The sequence below is a fragment of the Motacilla alba genome, chromosome 5, assembly GCF_015832195.1.
Source record: "Motacilla alba alba isolate MOTALB_02 chromosome 5, Motacilla_alba_V1.0_pri, whole genome shotgun sequence".
Lineage (NCBI taxonomy): Eukaryota > Metazoa > Chordata > Aves > Passeriformes > Motacillidae > Motacilla > Motacilla alba.
The window spans coordinates 27,789,385-27,806,268 of NC_052020.1; the positions used below are offsets into that span (position 1 = coordinate 27,789,385).

Here is a 16,884-nt window from a genome sequence, read left to right on the forward strand (position 1 = left end):
GCTTTAATGTCTGTGCCTACAGTCCTAATGCAAGTCAGATCAACCTAAAAAGCTGATTGAAAACTAGCTGCTTTTACTCAGAGGCTTAGCTTTCAGCTAGATAAATGAGCTGAAATGACTCCACAGCCACACAGTCACTACTGTTGCAATCAGGAAAGCAGGTCAAGCATGTGACAAGGGGCAGGAAAGTCCCTTTCAGCAACAGAGTAGTATTGGATAAGCCTACACTAATTGTGAAAACACACCCTTAAGTAACAAAGGAATAGTGGAGGGGATGCATCCTCAGTTCTGCCCTCGCTGACAAGAGGCAGTGGAGAGAGAGGAGAAAACCTAAAGCTCAGTTCTTAGACAAAGTCAATTGAAAACTTGTGCTGGAGCATGCCTAAATCTTGCGTGCATCGCAGTGAAATGTTAGTTCTGACCTCAACTAGAAATGTTTTGGTCTCTATTTGTAAAATAAGGTTACTAATATACCAGCTCTTTCTAGACCATGTTTATTTGGCTTCTGTGAGAAATAAAGGCTCTGAAGTTTGGGGAAAAAAAGGAGAGAAAATAGAATAATTGTAGTTCCCAGTAGGGTTCTCTGCAGTACTTGTTACTAAGGTTCAGTCAAGAGGAGGTGTACTCCCAGAGTAAATTTAAGTAAATTCAAATATTTTACATACAATGATAAAGATTTTGAATGAACTCAGAGCATGTTACACTTAAGATCTTCACAATTCTATTAAAAGCCCATAAAGGTGCTACAGCATAATGCTAATGCAAGGATAGATAAATAGACAAAACCACAATGCAGAAAATTAAGGAATTACTAGCAGCTACTTTGTACATAAACCAAAGGCCTCACTCGGGGACGGAGACTTTTTAAAAATCCATCTTGCAGACAAGAATTGTGCAATTGCATTTACTAAATACTAAAGAATGATGAAGCCTCTGCATTTCATGTATAAATGTGAAGACATCAGGTGTGGTCACGGTACTTGGGCTTCTCATTTGGCATTAGTGGGCTTTGTTATGATGAAGCATGAACAGAGAGTTTTCATTTCCAGTTTTACCACTGGAATTCAAATGAGGATTTAAAAAAAAAATAAAAAATGGAGTGAAATACAAAGAAAATTTCCCAGTAATATCACTAAGAGCAAACAAATTCCATTGACAAGACCTGGTGTCTCCACAAGCTGTGAAAACCCTGGCAGCAGGGAGAAGGCATTTGGATTTTCAGGACCGAGCAGCTACATGCTGACTGCAAGAGTGAAAAATAAATTCTGTTAATTTTTAACAAAGGCATTCAGCAGGGGTACACCCACGATAACCTCGCGCACAAACCATCTAACACACCCGTGCTTAAGTTCGGACGGGTTATGGAACTCCATGGCCTGACAGAAAACAGAGACGCTGTCGGGTTTCCGGCCCGAGCCCGCGCTCCGGGCCTGTGGCGGTCCCCGCGGGCCGGTGGCGGTCCCCGCGGGGCGGTGGCTGTCCCCGCGGGGCGGTGGCTGTCCCCGCGGGCCGGTGGCGGTCCCCGCGGGCCGGGGCACACCGAGCCCGGGGGCGGCGAGGGCCGGCCCAGGTGTGCGCCGCCTCCGCCCGCCACCAGGTGGCGCCCGCCCGCTCCGCCCTCGGGCCGCCCCGCCCCGCCCTCGGCCCGTGTCATGCCCCTTTGCCCAGCCAATGAGACGCGGCGGGGAAGGCGGAGCTCGGAGCGCGCGGCCCAATGGGAAGCGAGAGCTGACCGTGCGGGGGCCAATCGGGGGCACACCGGTGAGTGCGCGACTCCGGGGCCGGGGGCCGGGCGGGGAGGGGGGCGTGGCCAAGGGGGCGCGGGCCCTCAATCAGGTGAGGGCGGTGCTGACGGGCGGCGGCGGCGGCCAATGGCGGCGCGGGGGCGGGGCGTGCCCTGCCCACCCCTCGCGCCGCCGAAGCTGCCAGAGAGTCAGGTGGCTCCGGGATGCGCGGCGGCGGCGGCAGGAGGCGGAGGCGGGCACGGAGGAGGCGGCGGATGGGGGGGATGCGGCGGCTCCTCCACGGCACACGCTGCCTCGTCTCGCCCCTGCCCGCGCTGGGCTGAAGCGGCCCCGCGCCGGGAAGTCCCGGCAGCGGCGGCGGCACCTGGTGCCGGCGGGCGCCGGGCCGCATGAACAATAGGCGGCGGTCCCGGCCCCGCCGCCCCCCGCAGCGCCCGGCTGCCGCCTCCCCCTATGGAGCAGCCTCGCCATGGAGCCCCTCACCGAGCTCAGCCAGGAGGGCGCGGGCGGCGGGGAGCCGCCGGGCGACGGGCCGCTCTGGACCGCTGTCTTCGAATACGAGGCGTGCGGCGAGGACGAGCTGAGCCTGCGGCCGGGGGACGTGGTGCAGGTGCTGTCCCGGGACTCGCACGTGTCCGGCGACGAGGGCTGGTGGACGGGGAAGATCGACCAGCGCGTCGGCATCTTCCCCAGCAACTACGTGAGCAGCGGCGTGCAGGGGGGCGGCCCGGAGCTGCGCGCCCGATACCCGCCGCCGCCCGCCATACAGCGTAAGGGAGCCCGGGCCCGGGCGGGGGGCTCGGCGCGGCCCCTCCGCCGAGAGGGAGGGAGCCAGGGGAGAGGCCCGGTCATGCCCCCCTATCGCGGGCTTGGGTGGGAGGCTCGGCCCTCCCGATGTCCCTGGGGAGGGGCCTGGCCCGGCCCTTCCGTGGGTCCTGTTGGAAGCCGGTGCCGCCGCTGAGGGGGAAGGGAAGGCCCATCCCGATGGCGAGCGGCCGTGGGAGGCCGCGGGCCCAGGCGGCGGCGGGGTGGGGGGCCTGCGATGGCCTTCGGCGGCGAGCGGAGGGGCTACGGCGCTTCAGCTCCCCCCGGCCTGGGGCCGGCCCAGGCCCCCGGTGTGTTCTCTTTCCCAGCCGTGGAGGTATTCCTGCTGCTCCAGTGCCCTTCTGTCTTCCCGGCTAGCGCGCCGCTCGCTGCGAGGCAGAGCTTGGCTCGGTGTGTTAGCGGTTCGGCGACGCCGGGAGCAGTTTCCCATTGTTAAGACCTGCGTTTCCAGGGGCTGATAAATTTTCATCAAGCAACAAAATCCTGCCGGCTGGGCAGTGGTGGAGTCACCAGGGCTCTGGTCATTCTGCCTTTAAGAATATTCTTAAAGAAAGGTTGCTGGGAGGGAAACAGTTGTTTTCTGAAGTGTTGATTCACTGCTAATATTTGTTCAGTATTATCCTACTTACTAACCAAAAGCTTATTATTTCTGACTGAAAAAGTCCTAAGTTGACTTGTGTTACCAGGTTCCTCTGCCTTCTTACAAATTCTGTCCTGAAATACCTGTCAATGAGTTGTATCCGTGTTTGGGTATCTGGGCCCGCCTGAGGGTCACTTGACTGTGTTATGATGCTGAAAGCACTGAGGGATTGGTTTGTTTCCCTGAATTTCAGTGCAGTTTTGAAACCTTTGTTGGGGATAGAGAATAGGGTTGTTTCGTCTCGACATTTTTTTAGTCACTATGTACAATTGTGGAAAGAGAAACAACATGGAATGACTTTCTAGGTCCTGTTTATATATCACCATTGACAATTCAGGCAAGGATGCTTTTTTTTTTTTTTTTTTTGGAGGGGCAGAGAAAGATCTTCAGACTAGTAGGCTTTTCTAGAAAGTAAGAGAGTAAAAAGATGCTTTGTCCTATGTAGGCCCTATCTCCAAGGAGTACAACTAATACTTTTTTTTCTTACTTTGTATTCTGCTTAAAAGCGTTTAGGTAAAGCTCAGTAATTTGTAGTATTGCCCTTGGGCTTGTGAAAGGACTAGGTGCTGTTCCTTTCTTTCATGCTGCAAGAGCACTGGTAAGTTATTTCACCCACCCAGCCCCCCCCCCCCTCCAAAAAGCTGTGGATGAATGCTTATTAGGTTTTGCTTTTGAGATGCTTAAGAGAGGCATTTCCATAGAACTTTTCGAACCCTCAGCTCCTGTCCTGTGTTGAGTGTTCAAGTTGAGGCTTTGTAACTGTGGATTCTCCTGTCTTGCTGCCTCTTCTATGGTTTGATAGCTCACCAACAGTTGTAGAGTTGTGGCTTCGTGGCTTCTCCCTTTGTCTTTGCCTTACTCTTCCCATGTCCCACAGAACTACACTACTTCTTTTTTGTCAAGTCACCAACCATATGTTCATGACAAAGTAGAATTTATTGCCCCCCAGAGGTTTTTATAATGCTTAAGGAGTATGGGGCTTTTAAAAAAAAAACAATGCAGTTTGGATAGGGGCTAAAGTTGGTTGCTATTGCATTGGATTTTCAAGTTGAGTATTAGAAATTCTTTGCAAGGAATGAAATCCACTTTTAAAGCTTTATGGTGTTAGTTTGATAGCTGTTTGGAATAAGAATCACCATCTACTGTTTAATACTTCATAGTCCAGTAAGGCCAGTTTTGCAGGAGTGATGCAAAGTGTTGTTCTGGACATGCACCTTAGCACAGAAGTTTAACAGTTGCTTTCCTGAAGTTTATCTATATATTTAATGAAAATTGAGGAGTGTAAGTCCTAGAGATTCTGCTTCTACTGAGAGCTGTCCTGGTTTAGCTGGTAATTTTAGCCATCCATGTAGTGTGCTTGAATCTTGCCTTGGTCAGGATACCATGAATGATAAAAAGTAGCCTGTAGCCGCTATCAGGAGTGGGCCAACTTGAGGGACTCTGATCTGTGCTGTGGGTTCTTAAATACTTAAGACTGAATTAAACAGTTTAATCATATGGTCTAATAAGGGCTGATTAAACAGCACCTACTTTGCAGTTGTCAACACGGCCACTGGTTCATGGCATACAGGCTCTGTAATTCCTCACCAGCCCACAGAGGAATGAGAGCACTTCAGTTCTTGAGTTCTGTACAGTCCTGTACAACACATCTGCCAAATGACACTGGAGTTAGTGTGTTTAGAAATGTGACAAAAAACAAGTATTTTGTGCCCTAATGTAGCTGTGTAACTCAAACTATGAAAATGAATAAACTAATTCAGCAGAAAATACCTTTTAAAAACCATAAACAGAACATTTTTTAAAAATCAGGGTTTTTTTTATGAATAAGCTACCCACGAGGGTAAGCTGGCCGGTTTGCCTTGCAGAAGTATACATTTTCAAACTAAATTAAGGTTACTTCCAGATAAAAGAACATTCAATGTCATGCATTGGATTTCTTGTGGAAGCTGAAGTCTCTCAGCTTTACATCCCGCCCCGATTAATTTGTGCCTCCAGCAGGGATGTGCTTTTTCTGATGGAAAATGGGTGGCGACGCACAAAGTGTTCTACTTTCCAGCCCTTCGGTTTCCTTTGCCCATCTTGTTCTCCTGCTTGCCACCTTCCTGTCGCGCTTCTCCCCAGCATGGGGGTGTGGAGGGGGAAGGCCGGGGTGCTGCCCGCGGGGCTGTCCCGCCCCGTCCCCGCTGCCGCCGGAGCTGTCCCTTCAGCACCCGCGGGCCGCTCGCTCGGCGCCTCGTTGACGTGCTCGTAATCCGTGAAATGCCCGAGCAGAACACCCGCTGTGAACAGCACCTGAACGCTGGCTGTCCGGAGCTGGCACCCTGGTGGTATGGGGTGCGTGTTTGTTCACTTCCAGCCTTTTAACTGACCTTGTCCCTAGGAGCCAGTTAAGTGAGGATTCTAGCAGTGCTGAACTTCTATTGACTGAAGAGATAGGACTCAATACATTGAGAAATACAGTACTCTTTGTGTATTCTCAGTGACAGAGTAGTCTCATATCTGGAGTTATTGTCATTACAGTCTTGTTCTAAAATTTCAGTGTTTCCAGTCAGAATCTACTCCTTTCATGTTTTCTAGTAATCTCTGTCTCAAGCATTTGAGCACCAAGGTTGCTGCTGTAGGACTGAAAACTTCTTTGTTGTGCAAATCCTTGAAGCTCAGAGTGTTACCCAAAATATGTATTCACAGTAGCAGAAAAAATAAATTCTCTTTGTGTTCTGAACTGGAATAGACCTTTTCTCCTTCTGGCAGACTTTCTTGGTCGGTTTTCTGTCTTGTTTCCTGTTAGTCTTTTGTTCATGGAACATTAGGAAAAGCAGCAAAGGCATCCTTATTAAACTAACTCATAGGTTTGACTAACTTAAAAAAGTAAGCCAACTTCTAAAAATCATGTTCAGGAAAGGTAGAGCTCAGACAAAATAAAAGCCTGCAGCTGTAGACAGAAGAGTTTGTATTAATTCCATACAGTTTTGTGACAAAGTCTTGTACTGTAGGCTTATACATTGGAAAGGCATTTGATTGGAATAAGGAGACTAGTTTATTTAAGTGGGATCTAACCTGCTCTCTTACATACTTAATTTGCTTTCTGCTAGACAAAGCAGGGGAACCATGTCAGATTTGGGATTTCAAAGGCAAGAAAGTATTAAAAGTATTGTTCAAATCTTGCATTATGGTACCCTGCCTTTAAAACTTTTTTAAATGTCACTGACTGTAATTGGTAACCATGCAAACGTCATACAGAGTAGCACCAGTGGTAGCCTTCCACTACTGTAAATTAAGCTGTGTCAACATGTTTTCATTGGTCAGTATGTGGAATTTTCATTTTACATTAGTCAGTGTTGGATGGGTTCTTTTGGCCACCCGTGTAAACTGTGTTTAGTGTACAGTTGTACAGGATACATTTTCTCATTGCTTTTGCTCCAGGTGCAGTTTGTGTGCTGAATTGAGACAGCTGCATCTGTGGATTTTTTTGTGTCAGCCTGTTAAGTACAGCTGTCAATGTATGGGAATAGGAAGTTTTTGTAACAAAAATGCAGTATGCATTAATCAAGGAATGTTTTTTTATTGCTTGCTGTGTACACTCAGTATATGGTTTGATCCATCTGTTTGTCACACTGTTGTTGGTAATGTCAGAGCTGGTTAACAGATCTCTTGTGGGGAGCAAATCTGCAAAGCCTGGAGAGGTGTGGAAGAGTAAGTGTGATTTGGGAAGGACTAAAAGATTGTTGTGGCAGTTCAACAAGAGGCATTCCAATAAGGGACAAATGGAGAAGCAGATGCGTTTTGTATTGAGTTTTAGCTATTTTACGTTAAGCACTGTATTGTGAAGACAGCGAAGATTAGTTGGTGAGTGTGTCTTTCATTTTCAGAATCTGGTACTGTCACTGAGAGTATCCTTAAGGGAAGTAGGGGCTGGGGCATCAGTATTAAGTGTTTTAACTATGGTAAGAGAAGGCTATTCTATTGTTTTACCATTTACAGTGAGTACTTCAAGCCAGTTTTATGACGCTGCAAGGTCTGCTTTACCATACTATTCGGCACTAAAAGGTTGTCAGAAAGGCCCACTGCTTTCCTTTGTATTGTTTTGGAGTGAAAATTGGCCCTTCCTCCAAGGGCAGGGGTGAGGTCGGCCAGCATGGACCTTCAGCTGATGTGCAGACTGCATAGTTTCTAAATGCTTACATCTTTTTTTCCTCTTTCCCTAGTCCTAGAGATCGACTTCTCAGAGCTTGTTCTGGAAGAAATCATTGGCATAGGGGGCTTCGGAAAAGTGTATCGAGCTCTATGGATAGGAGATGAGGTTGCTGTCAAGGCAGCTCGCTATGACCCTGATGAGGACATCAGCCAGACCATTGAGAATGTCCGCCAAGAGGCCAAGCTCTTTGCAATGTTAAAACATCCCAACATCATTGCCCTCAGGGGTGTGTGTTTGAAGGAACCTAATCTTTGCCTGATCATGGAGTTTGCCCGCGGAGGATCGCTCAATAGGGTGTTGTCTGGTAAAAGGATACCTCCTGACATACTGGTGAACTGGGCAGTGCAGATTGCCAGGGGAATGAACTACCTGCACGAGGAAGCAATTGTTCCCATAATTCACCGTGACCTCAAGTCCAGCAACAGTAAGTGCCACACAATGAACAGTCAGGGTGCTGGGATATGGCTTTGGGGAAAAAATCATACAAAGAAAAGAGGGGAGTAATGTTAATTTAGTGAACCACTGTATCCTCTAATTCAATCCCAGAAGGGTTTATTTTTATACAGTATGGTGCTACAGATCACAGGAAAAATATAAATGCTTTCAATCTATAGAAGCAACTGAAATGATCGGATGCAAAAGCAGCTGTGAATGAACCATGCTTTGCTAGTAGTTTATATTCATATAGTGTCTAGGTTTTATTGGCATTTCAGCAGTCTTCAATAAGGCTTTCTAACATACAGAACTTAGAATGTGTATTATTTTTCCACATTTTGGAGGAATAAGTGCTCCTTTCTAAGGGTAAATGCTCCTAAGCTTTCATTATTCGTGCTAGATTTTGCTGTATTGATGAGTTGCAAGCCTGTTTTCCTTATGGGAGATTTAACCCATCCCAGCTGAATTGGATCTTCTCTTTATCCATCGTAGAGCTGGTGTTGACAGGAACATTAACTGAGGTGAATAAAATGTCCTTGTACACCCAGGACTTCAGCTGATATTTGTGATGCTTTATATGATACAGCTCACCCATTAGAGAGCAAGGGGAACTGCATTTTGGTAGTTAGGATTGTGGAAATCATGGTGATTTCAGCTGCTCTATAATACAGCTTTACTGTGTGTTGCTTGGGTGCTGTTCTTGTAGTGTGTTTCTTTTCAAAAACTTCAACTTCTCAAAGTCAAACACACACACAGAACATTATTTGTGAGTGTGGGAGCAAAGTGCTGCAGTGGTGATCATAATTTCCTTTCCTGATGCCTGTATGGAGCTGTTTAGCGTTTCTCTCTGCTTGTCTGTCTAGATGGCAAGTGCAAACACAGACCTGCAGGTTGGATGTGGTAGTTTAGATTAGTGTGTTAGTATGAACCCATTGTCATTTATGGCTTAAGATAATAAGAAGCTCCATGAACTGGGTGTCTGGGATGCAGGCATATGTTCCCTGTTGCTTTGAGGGCAGAGACATTAGCAAAGAGGTCTGATAGATGGGAATTTTAATATCTTAAGTAGATTCACTAGCGTTAACCATTGCAATGCTGTAAATTTCCAGTATCTTCCTATGTTTTTTTGGCCTCAAATGTTGTGGCTCAAATGTTAGTTGTTTGTGGAAGAGTAAAAAAAAGTATTATTAGTTTTTGTTAGTGGAAAAATGGGAACTATAAGAGCCTTCAAATTAGTTTCTACTGTATTGTTCTTATAGTAACAAAGTTTCCCATTTTGTTAGAGTAAGGCAATCTTAATATCAATAAAGATTTCCTGATATCTAAACCCTTCCCTTACAGATGGCAAATATATGGACATGTTAATAAATGTTGTAAAATTAAGGAATGATTTGCTTCATGACTTAATGAATGACTGGCTGCATCTGTGAATGAGAAATAATTGCCTTTCAGTGTTGTGCCTTTCCTCCTTACCTAAGAAACTATTTGTTTGTTTATTTTGCTAACAGGCCATTAATATTTCCTTGCTAAGTGCTAGTTGAACATTTTTGAGGTTTAGAATGAAAGTTATTTCTAAGATAAAAAACTGTTAGCTTCTAGTACTTCACTGTTTTATTAAGAGCAGAGACTTCTAGTTGTGGAAGGGAAAAGCTTCAGCAAGAGAACCAGGCTAACCAGAGGGACACCCAGTGCACAGTGTTGCCATCCAGATCTGGATGCTAGAAAACATGTGGATTGTCAGCAGCAAGAGTAAATGTTTCTTGTCAAAATGAATCAGCAGAGTGTAATTGTGCTGCCCTGTAAATGCTCAGTGAGAAGTTGCTACATGTATTACTATAATTTCCATCGTTTGGGAGGAAGCAATAGTAAAGAAAGGGGAAGAATGAGTGGGAATGCCTCCAAAAGGATTCAGAGATGTTGTGTGTTTGAAGGGGAAAGACAGAGAATTTCCATAGTGGTTGTGACCAAGATAGCATCAGGTCTAGTAGAGAAATTATGGGTATTGGAAAATTCTATCACAGATAAGGCTGGAGCAAGCAGTATTACATTTGGGAAACTAGATGAATGTAGGAGCTGGTACTGAAGGAAAGAACTTAAGATATTTTAAGGAAAAATTACTGGTTTGTTTTTCTCTTTTGAAATTAGATAAATTAGTAGCCTTGGGTATGGGCTTAGCACATTGCAAGAGCTGTTTATTAAACAAAATGAAGTTCTTAATTCTGTGCTGTGTGGTTGAAGAGAAATTTAAAATATATGCTATTTTAAACATTTGAAATACATGTTATTTTCTGAGTGTATCTACAGAGCAAGCATCATAAATATTAGATTATGACAATGGTGAAGCTTTTTTGTGGGGATAAGGGATTGTAGGATGAACAACTTTGAGCTGCCTAAGTCATGTCTTTCTTGATTACTCTGTCACTGCATTGCTGAAATCCCTTTTCTCTTATATATAATAAGCATCTTAGAAATTTCTCTGCTCTTTTTCCCGTAGAAAGCTTTTTACTAGTTTTGTAAAGATTACTGGAGTGAGTATATTATTGCATCCTGATTAATATTGCATTTTGTCTGTTTTTCTGATGAACTTAGTTTTCTTAATTACCATGGATAATGGAGAGCAGGTTCTGGTTAGCTTTGGGCCTGTACAATTACAAGCTTGTAGCATTTCCTTTGCACAAGTTACCACCCACTAGGTGATAGGCAGTGATGTGTCTGTGGTGAGGAAAGAGGTTCTGCTTGCAAGAGCTTGGAAAGGATTCTTGCAGATGCATTTCTTAAGTGTACTAAACATCTACAAGTGCTGTAGAGCTGTCATGGGAGCATCAGCTATATTGATCTATTGATTGGTACTGCCTACGTTAAGTAATAGATGGTGATTCTTGTACGTCTCATCTTGCCTTCAAGCACCAGCTGGGATGTACACAGTGCATCTGAAGCTGCAGGATGAGTTAGAGAACAAGATCAGGCAGTGGGAAAGAACAGAGTTGCCTTATTCAAAATCAATTTTTCTACTAGAATAGAAGAAAATCATAGAGTGTCTTGTTGTCAAAAGTCTGCTTATATTTAGGCAGACACAGAATGCATAAGGTACTTCATGATGAATCTTTTAAGCAGATCATGTTACATTTTGAGCATATCAAGTGGGCACCCTAATGCAAGTCTGAGAAATTACCCCATTATATAAGGATTTCGAAAAAACATCTTTTTTGGTTTAAACTGTTGCAGCTTGGTGGACTCAGATAGTATGTACCAAAACAATACTCAGAACAGTTGTCAACATTTCTGGTAATGTAATAAAGAACATAGGGTTTTGATTACTTTGGGAGATAAGGTCACTTTTGTTCATGTGAACTGAACTTCAGATGATTATTTGAATATTCCAGGAGGTGTCTCTTTCTTGAGATACTCTTCATCAAAAAGCACTCCAAATCAATTGTCTGTTGCCCATCTTTTTTGGTTAAAAGAAGGAAATTTTTTCTGTTCTATAGTTTTCTAAATTTTTTTTCTTTACATTTTCATAACTTTCATTTAATGCTAATACATTTAGAGTGTAGGAAAAGTGTCCTGTGTGTTTAATACCATGTTTGTTTGAGGAAGATTTATTTTATATCTTGGAGGTTCTGAGGGCTGCCTGTTTTATTGCTTTGGAGATGCAATCAGGAAGTGAGTACAGAAAGGTCTTTGCAGAATGAATTGTACACCTGTAATTTAGTTTTAGAGATGCTGATATTATTTTCTTGAATCTGAGTTCAGCTGGCATTAAGTCTGGTAGACAAGTGTTCCAGTGGCATTACCAACTCATATGTCAGTCATATAACTGCATGAGAGAAAAAAGATAATTTAGGACATTATTTGGTTCTGCAGTGTAAGGAGATAAGTATTTCTCTTTTTATTTTGGGCATTTGATTTAAGGGATTCAAGGTATTCCATATGAAAATTAATCTTACCAATCTGACAGAGTCCTCAGTGGCTGCTGCTGCTTCTCTTCATGTGGTGATATTTCCAACCTTTCCTTCTTCAGCTGCACATTGGTGAGCCATTGAGCATATGCTATGGAATCCTTAGTAGGCCTTTCCCAATGTGAAAGCACCTAAATAATCTAAATGCTGAGCTGTAGGGAAAAAAGCAACTAGAAATGCCCACTGACATCAACATCACTGCACTTAGAATAGCTCTTCACAGTTTCCCTTTCTTTTATCTCTCATCTGTGATTCAAGTCTTATTTCTGGCCAGAGAAAAGTGCCTGGCACATAATGCTTAGGATCAAAAAGAGACAGTATTGTAAATAACGAACTTGGTCCTGTTTGTCTGTCAGTGTTAGATATGCCAGCATTGCTATAGGAATAAAGCCAATTAACTAATACTTGGAGAGCTAGCAAAAGCATATTTGATTTTTTTTTTGACTGTCTCAGCAAAACACGTTTGTTATTTGCACTACATTGAAAGATTTTGCTGAGGGTGTTCATGCCAGTTAGCAAAGTGCTTTTTAAAAGAAAGTCACCATGGCTGTGTTCCACAAAGTGGCACAGAAGATTAGCAGCCAAGTGACATTGCCAAGGTCAAAGAAAGAGGAAAGGACAGAGGTCAAAATAAACCCCAACAATTCTGATTAAGCCAAGTCAGTAGTTTATCCTTTCAAGTTCTTTGAAGTCTTTACCTCTCGTACTTTTTGGACCACCAATGTAAGCTTGTGGTGTCCCGAGATTCAAAGCTGCAGCTTTGTGAAAGAATTCCAAACTCTGCTATAGCTTTGCTTATTTAATGTAGTTAAACCTTTATCTGTTCATGAAGAAGCCAGTAGAGCCGACTTTCCATGTGGTTTATGGGTAGTTGTTCCTAGGACTTACAATATTCCTTGTTATTTTTATTTTAATCCAGTCATAGCTGACACTCTTCTGTTGGTGTTTGTGGAGAAGGAAAAGTACTTGTAAACCTCTTCCTCTGTCTGGCAGAGGTGTAGAGGAGAACTCTTCCAGGGTCTGCTGAATGTATGTTGGCAGAGCAGTTTGGAGCTCCATGCATTATTCTTGCTGCTTCTGGTACTCCAGTGTAATTTGCTGACTAACTCTCCAGTGTTGTACTTTCTATCAGAAAGGATTTCCTTTGTCAGTGCAATTAAAAGACTGAGTAATGCTTCATGTAGAATATCGTGAAGCTATTTCAGTGATATCTGAATACTTTTCATTGGGTGAGTAGTTGGTCTGGCCTTAGTTGGGTAGTTCCTTGGCCTGTAAGAGGAAAGTGGTAAAAAGGTGAAGTTTTGTGGGAGGATGGATGGTGTGAAAGACAGCAGCTGGGAGATGTATTGGTCACTTGTATTGTAGTTTAAAAAAATTCCAAACAGCCTTAATTTTTTTGGTTGTGGTAATACCACAAGGAAATTGATGCTATTAATACTACACATTTTCACTGAAAAAATGAAAAAAAAAGTATTATTAGTGCTGAAGATGTAAATTATGCCTGAAAGTGTTGCTAATTTTTAAGATGTTAAAATACCAAGAATTCACAGAAGTAGGGTGACAATTTCTGTGTTGTGCTTTGGTACTTTACTGGGTTTTTTCTTCATTAGCTTTTGTAAATTAGTGCAGCTGTTTTCCTCTCAGAGAGGTTTGACAGATGCTTTTGACAGATGTTGCAGTCTTATTTTCATGTCTTAGTAGATTTCTAAGAATTCCAAAATGAAATACGTCTTCTGTAAATGGTTGGTTTTAGTTGAATAAATTGAATATCTTCACTGTTAAGTGCAAGTCAAAAACATGACGTCTTTATGAAATGTTTGATGTCCACAAGAATGCTTTGGTGTCCTCCTGCCCACACTAAGTAGTAAAAAGGCAGCTTCACCAATGGAATCTGTTACCTTCATAGGCAAGTATGGGAAGAGTACCTCTTGTTTTTAAGAAATTCATTTGTGTCTATTACATTTGAAACCCTAGCTAATATCCTTTTCATGTAATTGAGCCACTGTGTACATTTTTTGCAGGGTTCTCTCTGCTCCTAAGAAAAAATAACTTAGAGTTGTGGTGTTAAGCACTTTATTCAAATTATGCATATGGAAGCGTAGAACAGACCTAAGCACAGTCATGCAGCAGGTGTCCGTAGGCATCCCCTGAGTTCACCATCTGACCATCTGCGACAGAGCTGGGAAAGATCTGTGTTCTTCTGAAATTTCTAAGGAGCCAGTTAAGGGTGAGAACAGCTTAGTGGTATTTCTGGAAAGCTAGAATAATTCCTTGATCTCCACTTTTTTTTTTTTTTTTTGGTGTTTCTTCCACATCAATAAACTTAATTTTAATTTTGACTGACTTCTGTCAGCAGCTTCACTTTTGCTTTTTTTATCAAACGATTCCATTCAGAATTTCAACATACCTGAAACAAACTCGCTCTTGAAGCATCAGACATAAAACAGTCTTGCTCTTTGAAGTGATGATTCATCACCCAAGATGGTTCTTTAATTTTAAGTTACATCTCATCTAGATGACTTTGTACATTTCCTTATGACAGGACAAGGGAAACCTTAAATAGTTTGAAAGAATACAGAGGTTTTAAGCAGATGGTTTTAAGTAGCTGCTTTTTGGTACGTGTTTGCTTTCTGATTCTAGGATAGTGTGTTATGTCGGTGTGACTTTGCCAAAAGGTTGCCAGAGTTGACTGGAATGTCTGCTAATTGCTTGTTAATTGTCCCACTGCTAATGGAAAGTCTTCCTGAGCTTTTTGCATATATGAAAAAGAAATAGTAAGAGAACCTCATGCACTGAGAAAAGAAACTATTCCAAAGCATAACAATTCAGAATTATGTCTTTTGGCTTCATCACTGTTTCTAAAGTTCAGAAAGAAGAGCTCTTGCCCACAGAATGGTAAATTGTTGTGTCCCAGTCTGTAGAGTAGTCATTGTGGTGGTAACGGCAGCTTGGTGCAGCATCACTTAGGATCCTCTTGGGAAGGAAGTAGCCAGAGGACACGCAGCCTTCCTATGAAGTGTTTGTATTACTGCCACACACAGCCCTTCCACTTTGCTTTCTAGAGCTGTTGTATTGCTCACACATTTATATAATACCATTTCTTATTAAAAGCAAAAATACCCTCCCAAAAGAGAAAGCATTATCTTGTGCACACGTGGATTCCAAATTGTCTCTGAAATTCTGTATGTGTTTTGAATGCTGAATGTCTGGGATAATTTTTACAGCTGCAAGCCAAGCTCCCAGTTTTCTGTACATCTGTCTCTGATGTGTTGTGCAACAGGCTTTTGCTTTGGCCGTTGAGAAATATTAGGATCTCCTGTTTGTATTACCACTGGAAACATGTAAAATGCAAGCATGGTTTCCTCCTTGCCTGTGTATAGACTAATTGTTGAGATGTGTAGCAAATGATAGTCAGTGTGCCAGCAGCTCCACTTACTAGTAACAGGTAAATACTTTTACCACTAAGATTTTATCGCAACAATTTCTGTGCTTCAATTGGGGATTCCTGGGAGGTTCCTGGTATACTATAAAGAAATGCTAGTATGAATAATTGCTGTATGGATGGTACATATAAGGGTGGTGGGATGTACATGGACCAGGCTGTGTGGTCCACCTACCACAAAAGCATTGCATTTCCTGTTGTTTCTCCTTTATGAGTATGAGCCTATGGAAAGATATTAGAGAATAGTCTTTAGTTCCTTTTGACTTTGCATTGTTCAAGGATCCTGAGAATAAGAAAAATACTATAACTTTGATCAGTAGGACTCAATATGCCCAATTCTGCTTGTTGAAGTGTTGTCAGTCTTGCCCTGGTTAGGTTTTTCTTTTTTGATGTATTCAGTCACATAATGTGTGGTTTTGATATGATTATGGTTATCTGGTAACCATGGAATATTCCTAATACTTCATCAGGTTATTGTGTAGTTAGAATCTTTAATCACAGGGTAAGCTGGGTCAAAAAAAAATCTAACAGAAGTGTAGCACATCAAAAAGTCAACAGCTTTTTGATAGCTCTATTGAATGAGTTGCTATCTTGTGTGGACTTTCATGTACAGTAGTGCAGAAATCTCCTCTTTCTCAGCAGCTGACAACTTGTTCTGCTCACTTTAAGGTCAAACTCAACAGTATCCAAGAAACTCTTGAGTTTTGCTGTTGTTAGTTGTAGCTTGGTGTTGATTTTGCATCTAGGAGCCTTTTAACATTTGTTCTGATTAATGAAAATACACCTCTCTACCTTTTAAAAATATTTTATATTAAATCTGATTTAAAAAACCCCATAAAACACCCCAGCTTCTGGTGTGGATTGTGCTGCTGCCTGTGAAGTTATGTCTTTCTTACCTTCTAGATTTTGGAGTACCAGTTTATTCCATGAATGAGTTGGTGTTGGTGTTCTTTACTGTTTCATAAAGATGTCTTAATTGAAACCAAAACAAAACAGTTTGGGCTACCTTTTTCCATCATGAATTTCATGTTCATATTTGCCTGGAAACAGCTCCCACTGAACCAGCATTATTATTAAATCTCTTTTCAGACAGTCTCTTGAGTGATGAATAATGAATCATATAATTTTACTCTTTCCTTTCCTTTTTTTTTGTTGTTGCCTAATACAGTTCTTGATTTGTTGCAGGCTTTCAAAGTGATGCAGTTTGGCAATGCCCTGTGTTGAGTACAGATGTAATTATATTTTTTTTTCCTTGGAGCATGTAACTGATTATGAAGAGTACAGTAATCCATGCCTGAACTAGAGGGTGTTGCAATGTCAGCAGTATGGTAGGATTTAGTCTGAAATCAGAACTGAACAGCTCTTGTTTTCCCAGAAATTCACCTGAGCATTCAGAGTGTTTTGTACAGATCACTAAACTGATAAGACTTTTTACAGCCTGGCTAGGTGAAAGGATCGATTCTAAAAATATCGGGGCTTTGGAGGCCTTTTCTCTCCCCTCCCCCATTATGCATTAGCTCTTTAGAGTTACTGTACTGCATGGCTTAAAATCCAAGAACTGCTGTGCTGTCACATCCATCACCTCCTCTAGGTTGATAGAAGAGGACAGTCATGCAGCTTTATGGATTTGCTGAACCCTGACT

General features: G+C 42.8%; 1 protein-coding gene across 1 annotated transcript in view; it reads left to right on the forward strand.

Annotated features, from left to right (window-relative positions):
• The first annotated feature begins 1,921 nt into the window (after nucleotides 1-1,921).
• Nucleotides 1,922-16,884, forward strand: part of MAP3K9 (mitogen-activated protein kinase kinase kinase 9) — a 61,025-nt gene continuing 46,062 nt past the window's right edge. The window contains exons 1-2 of the mRNA XM_038138017.1: nucleotides 1,922-2,515; nucleotides 7,416-7,829. Coding sequence (XP_037993945.1) covers nucleotides 2,215-2,515; nucleotides 7,416-7,829 — 715 coding nt within the window. The 5' untranslated portion in view covers nucleotides 1,922-2,214. The remainder of the gene's footprint in view (nucleotides 2,516-7,415; nucleotides 7,830-16,884) is intronic.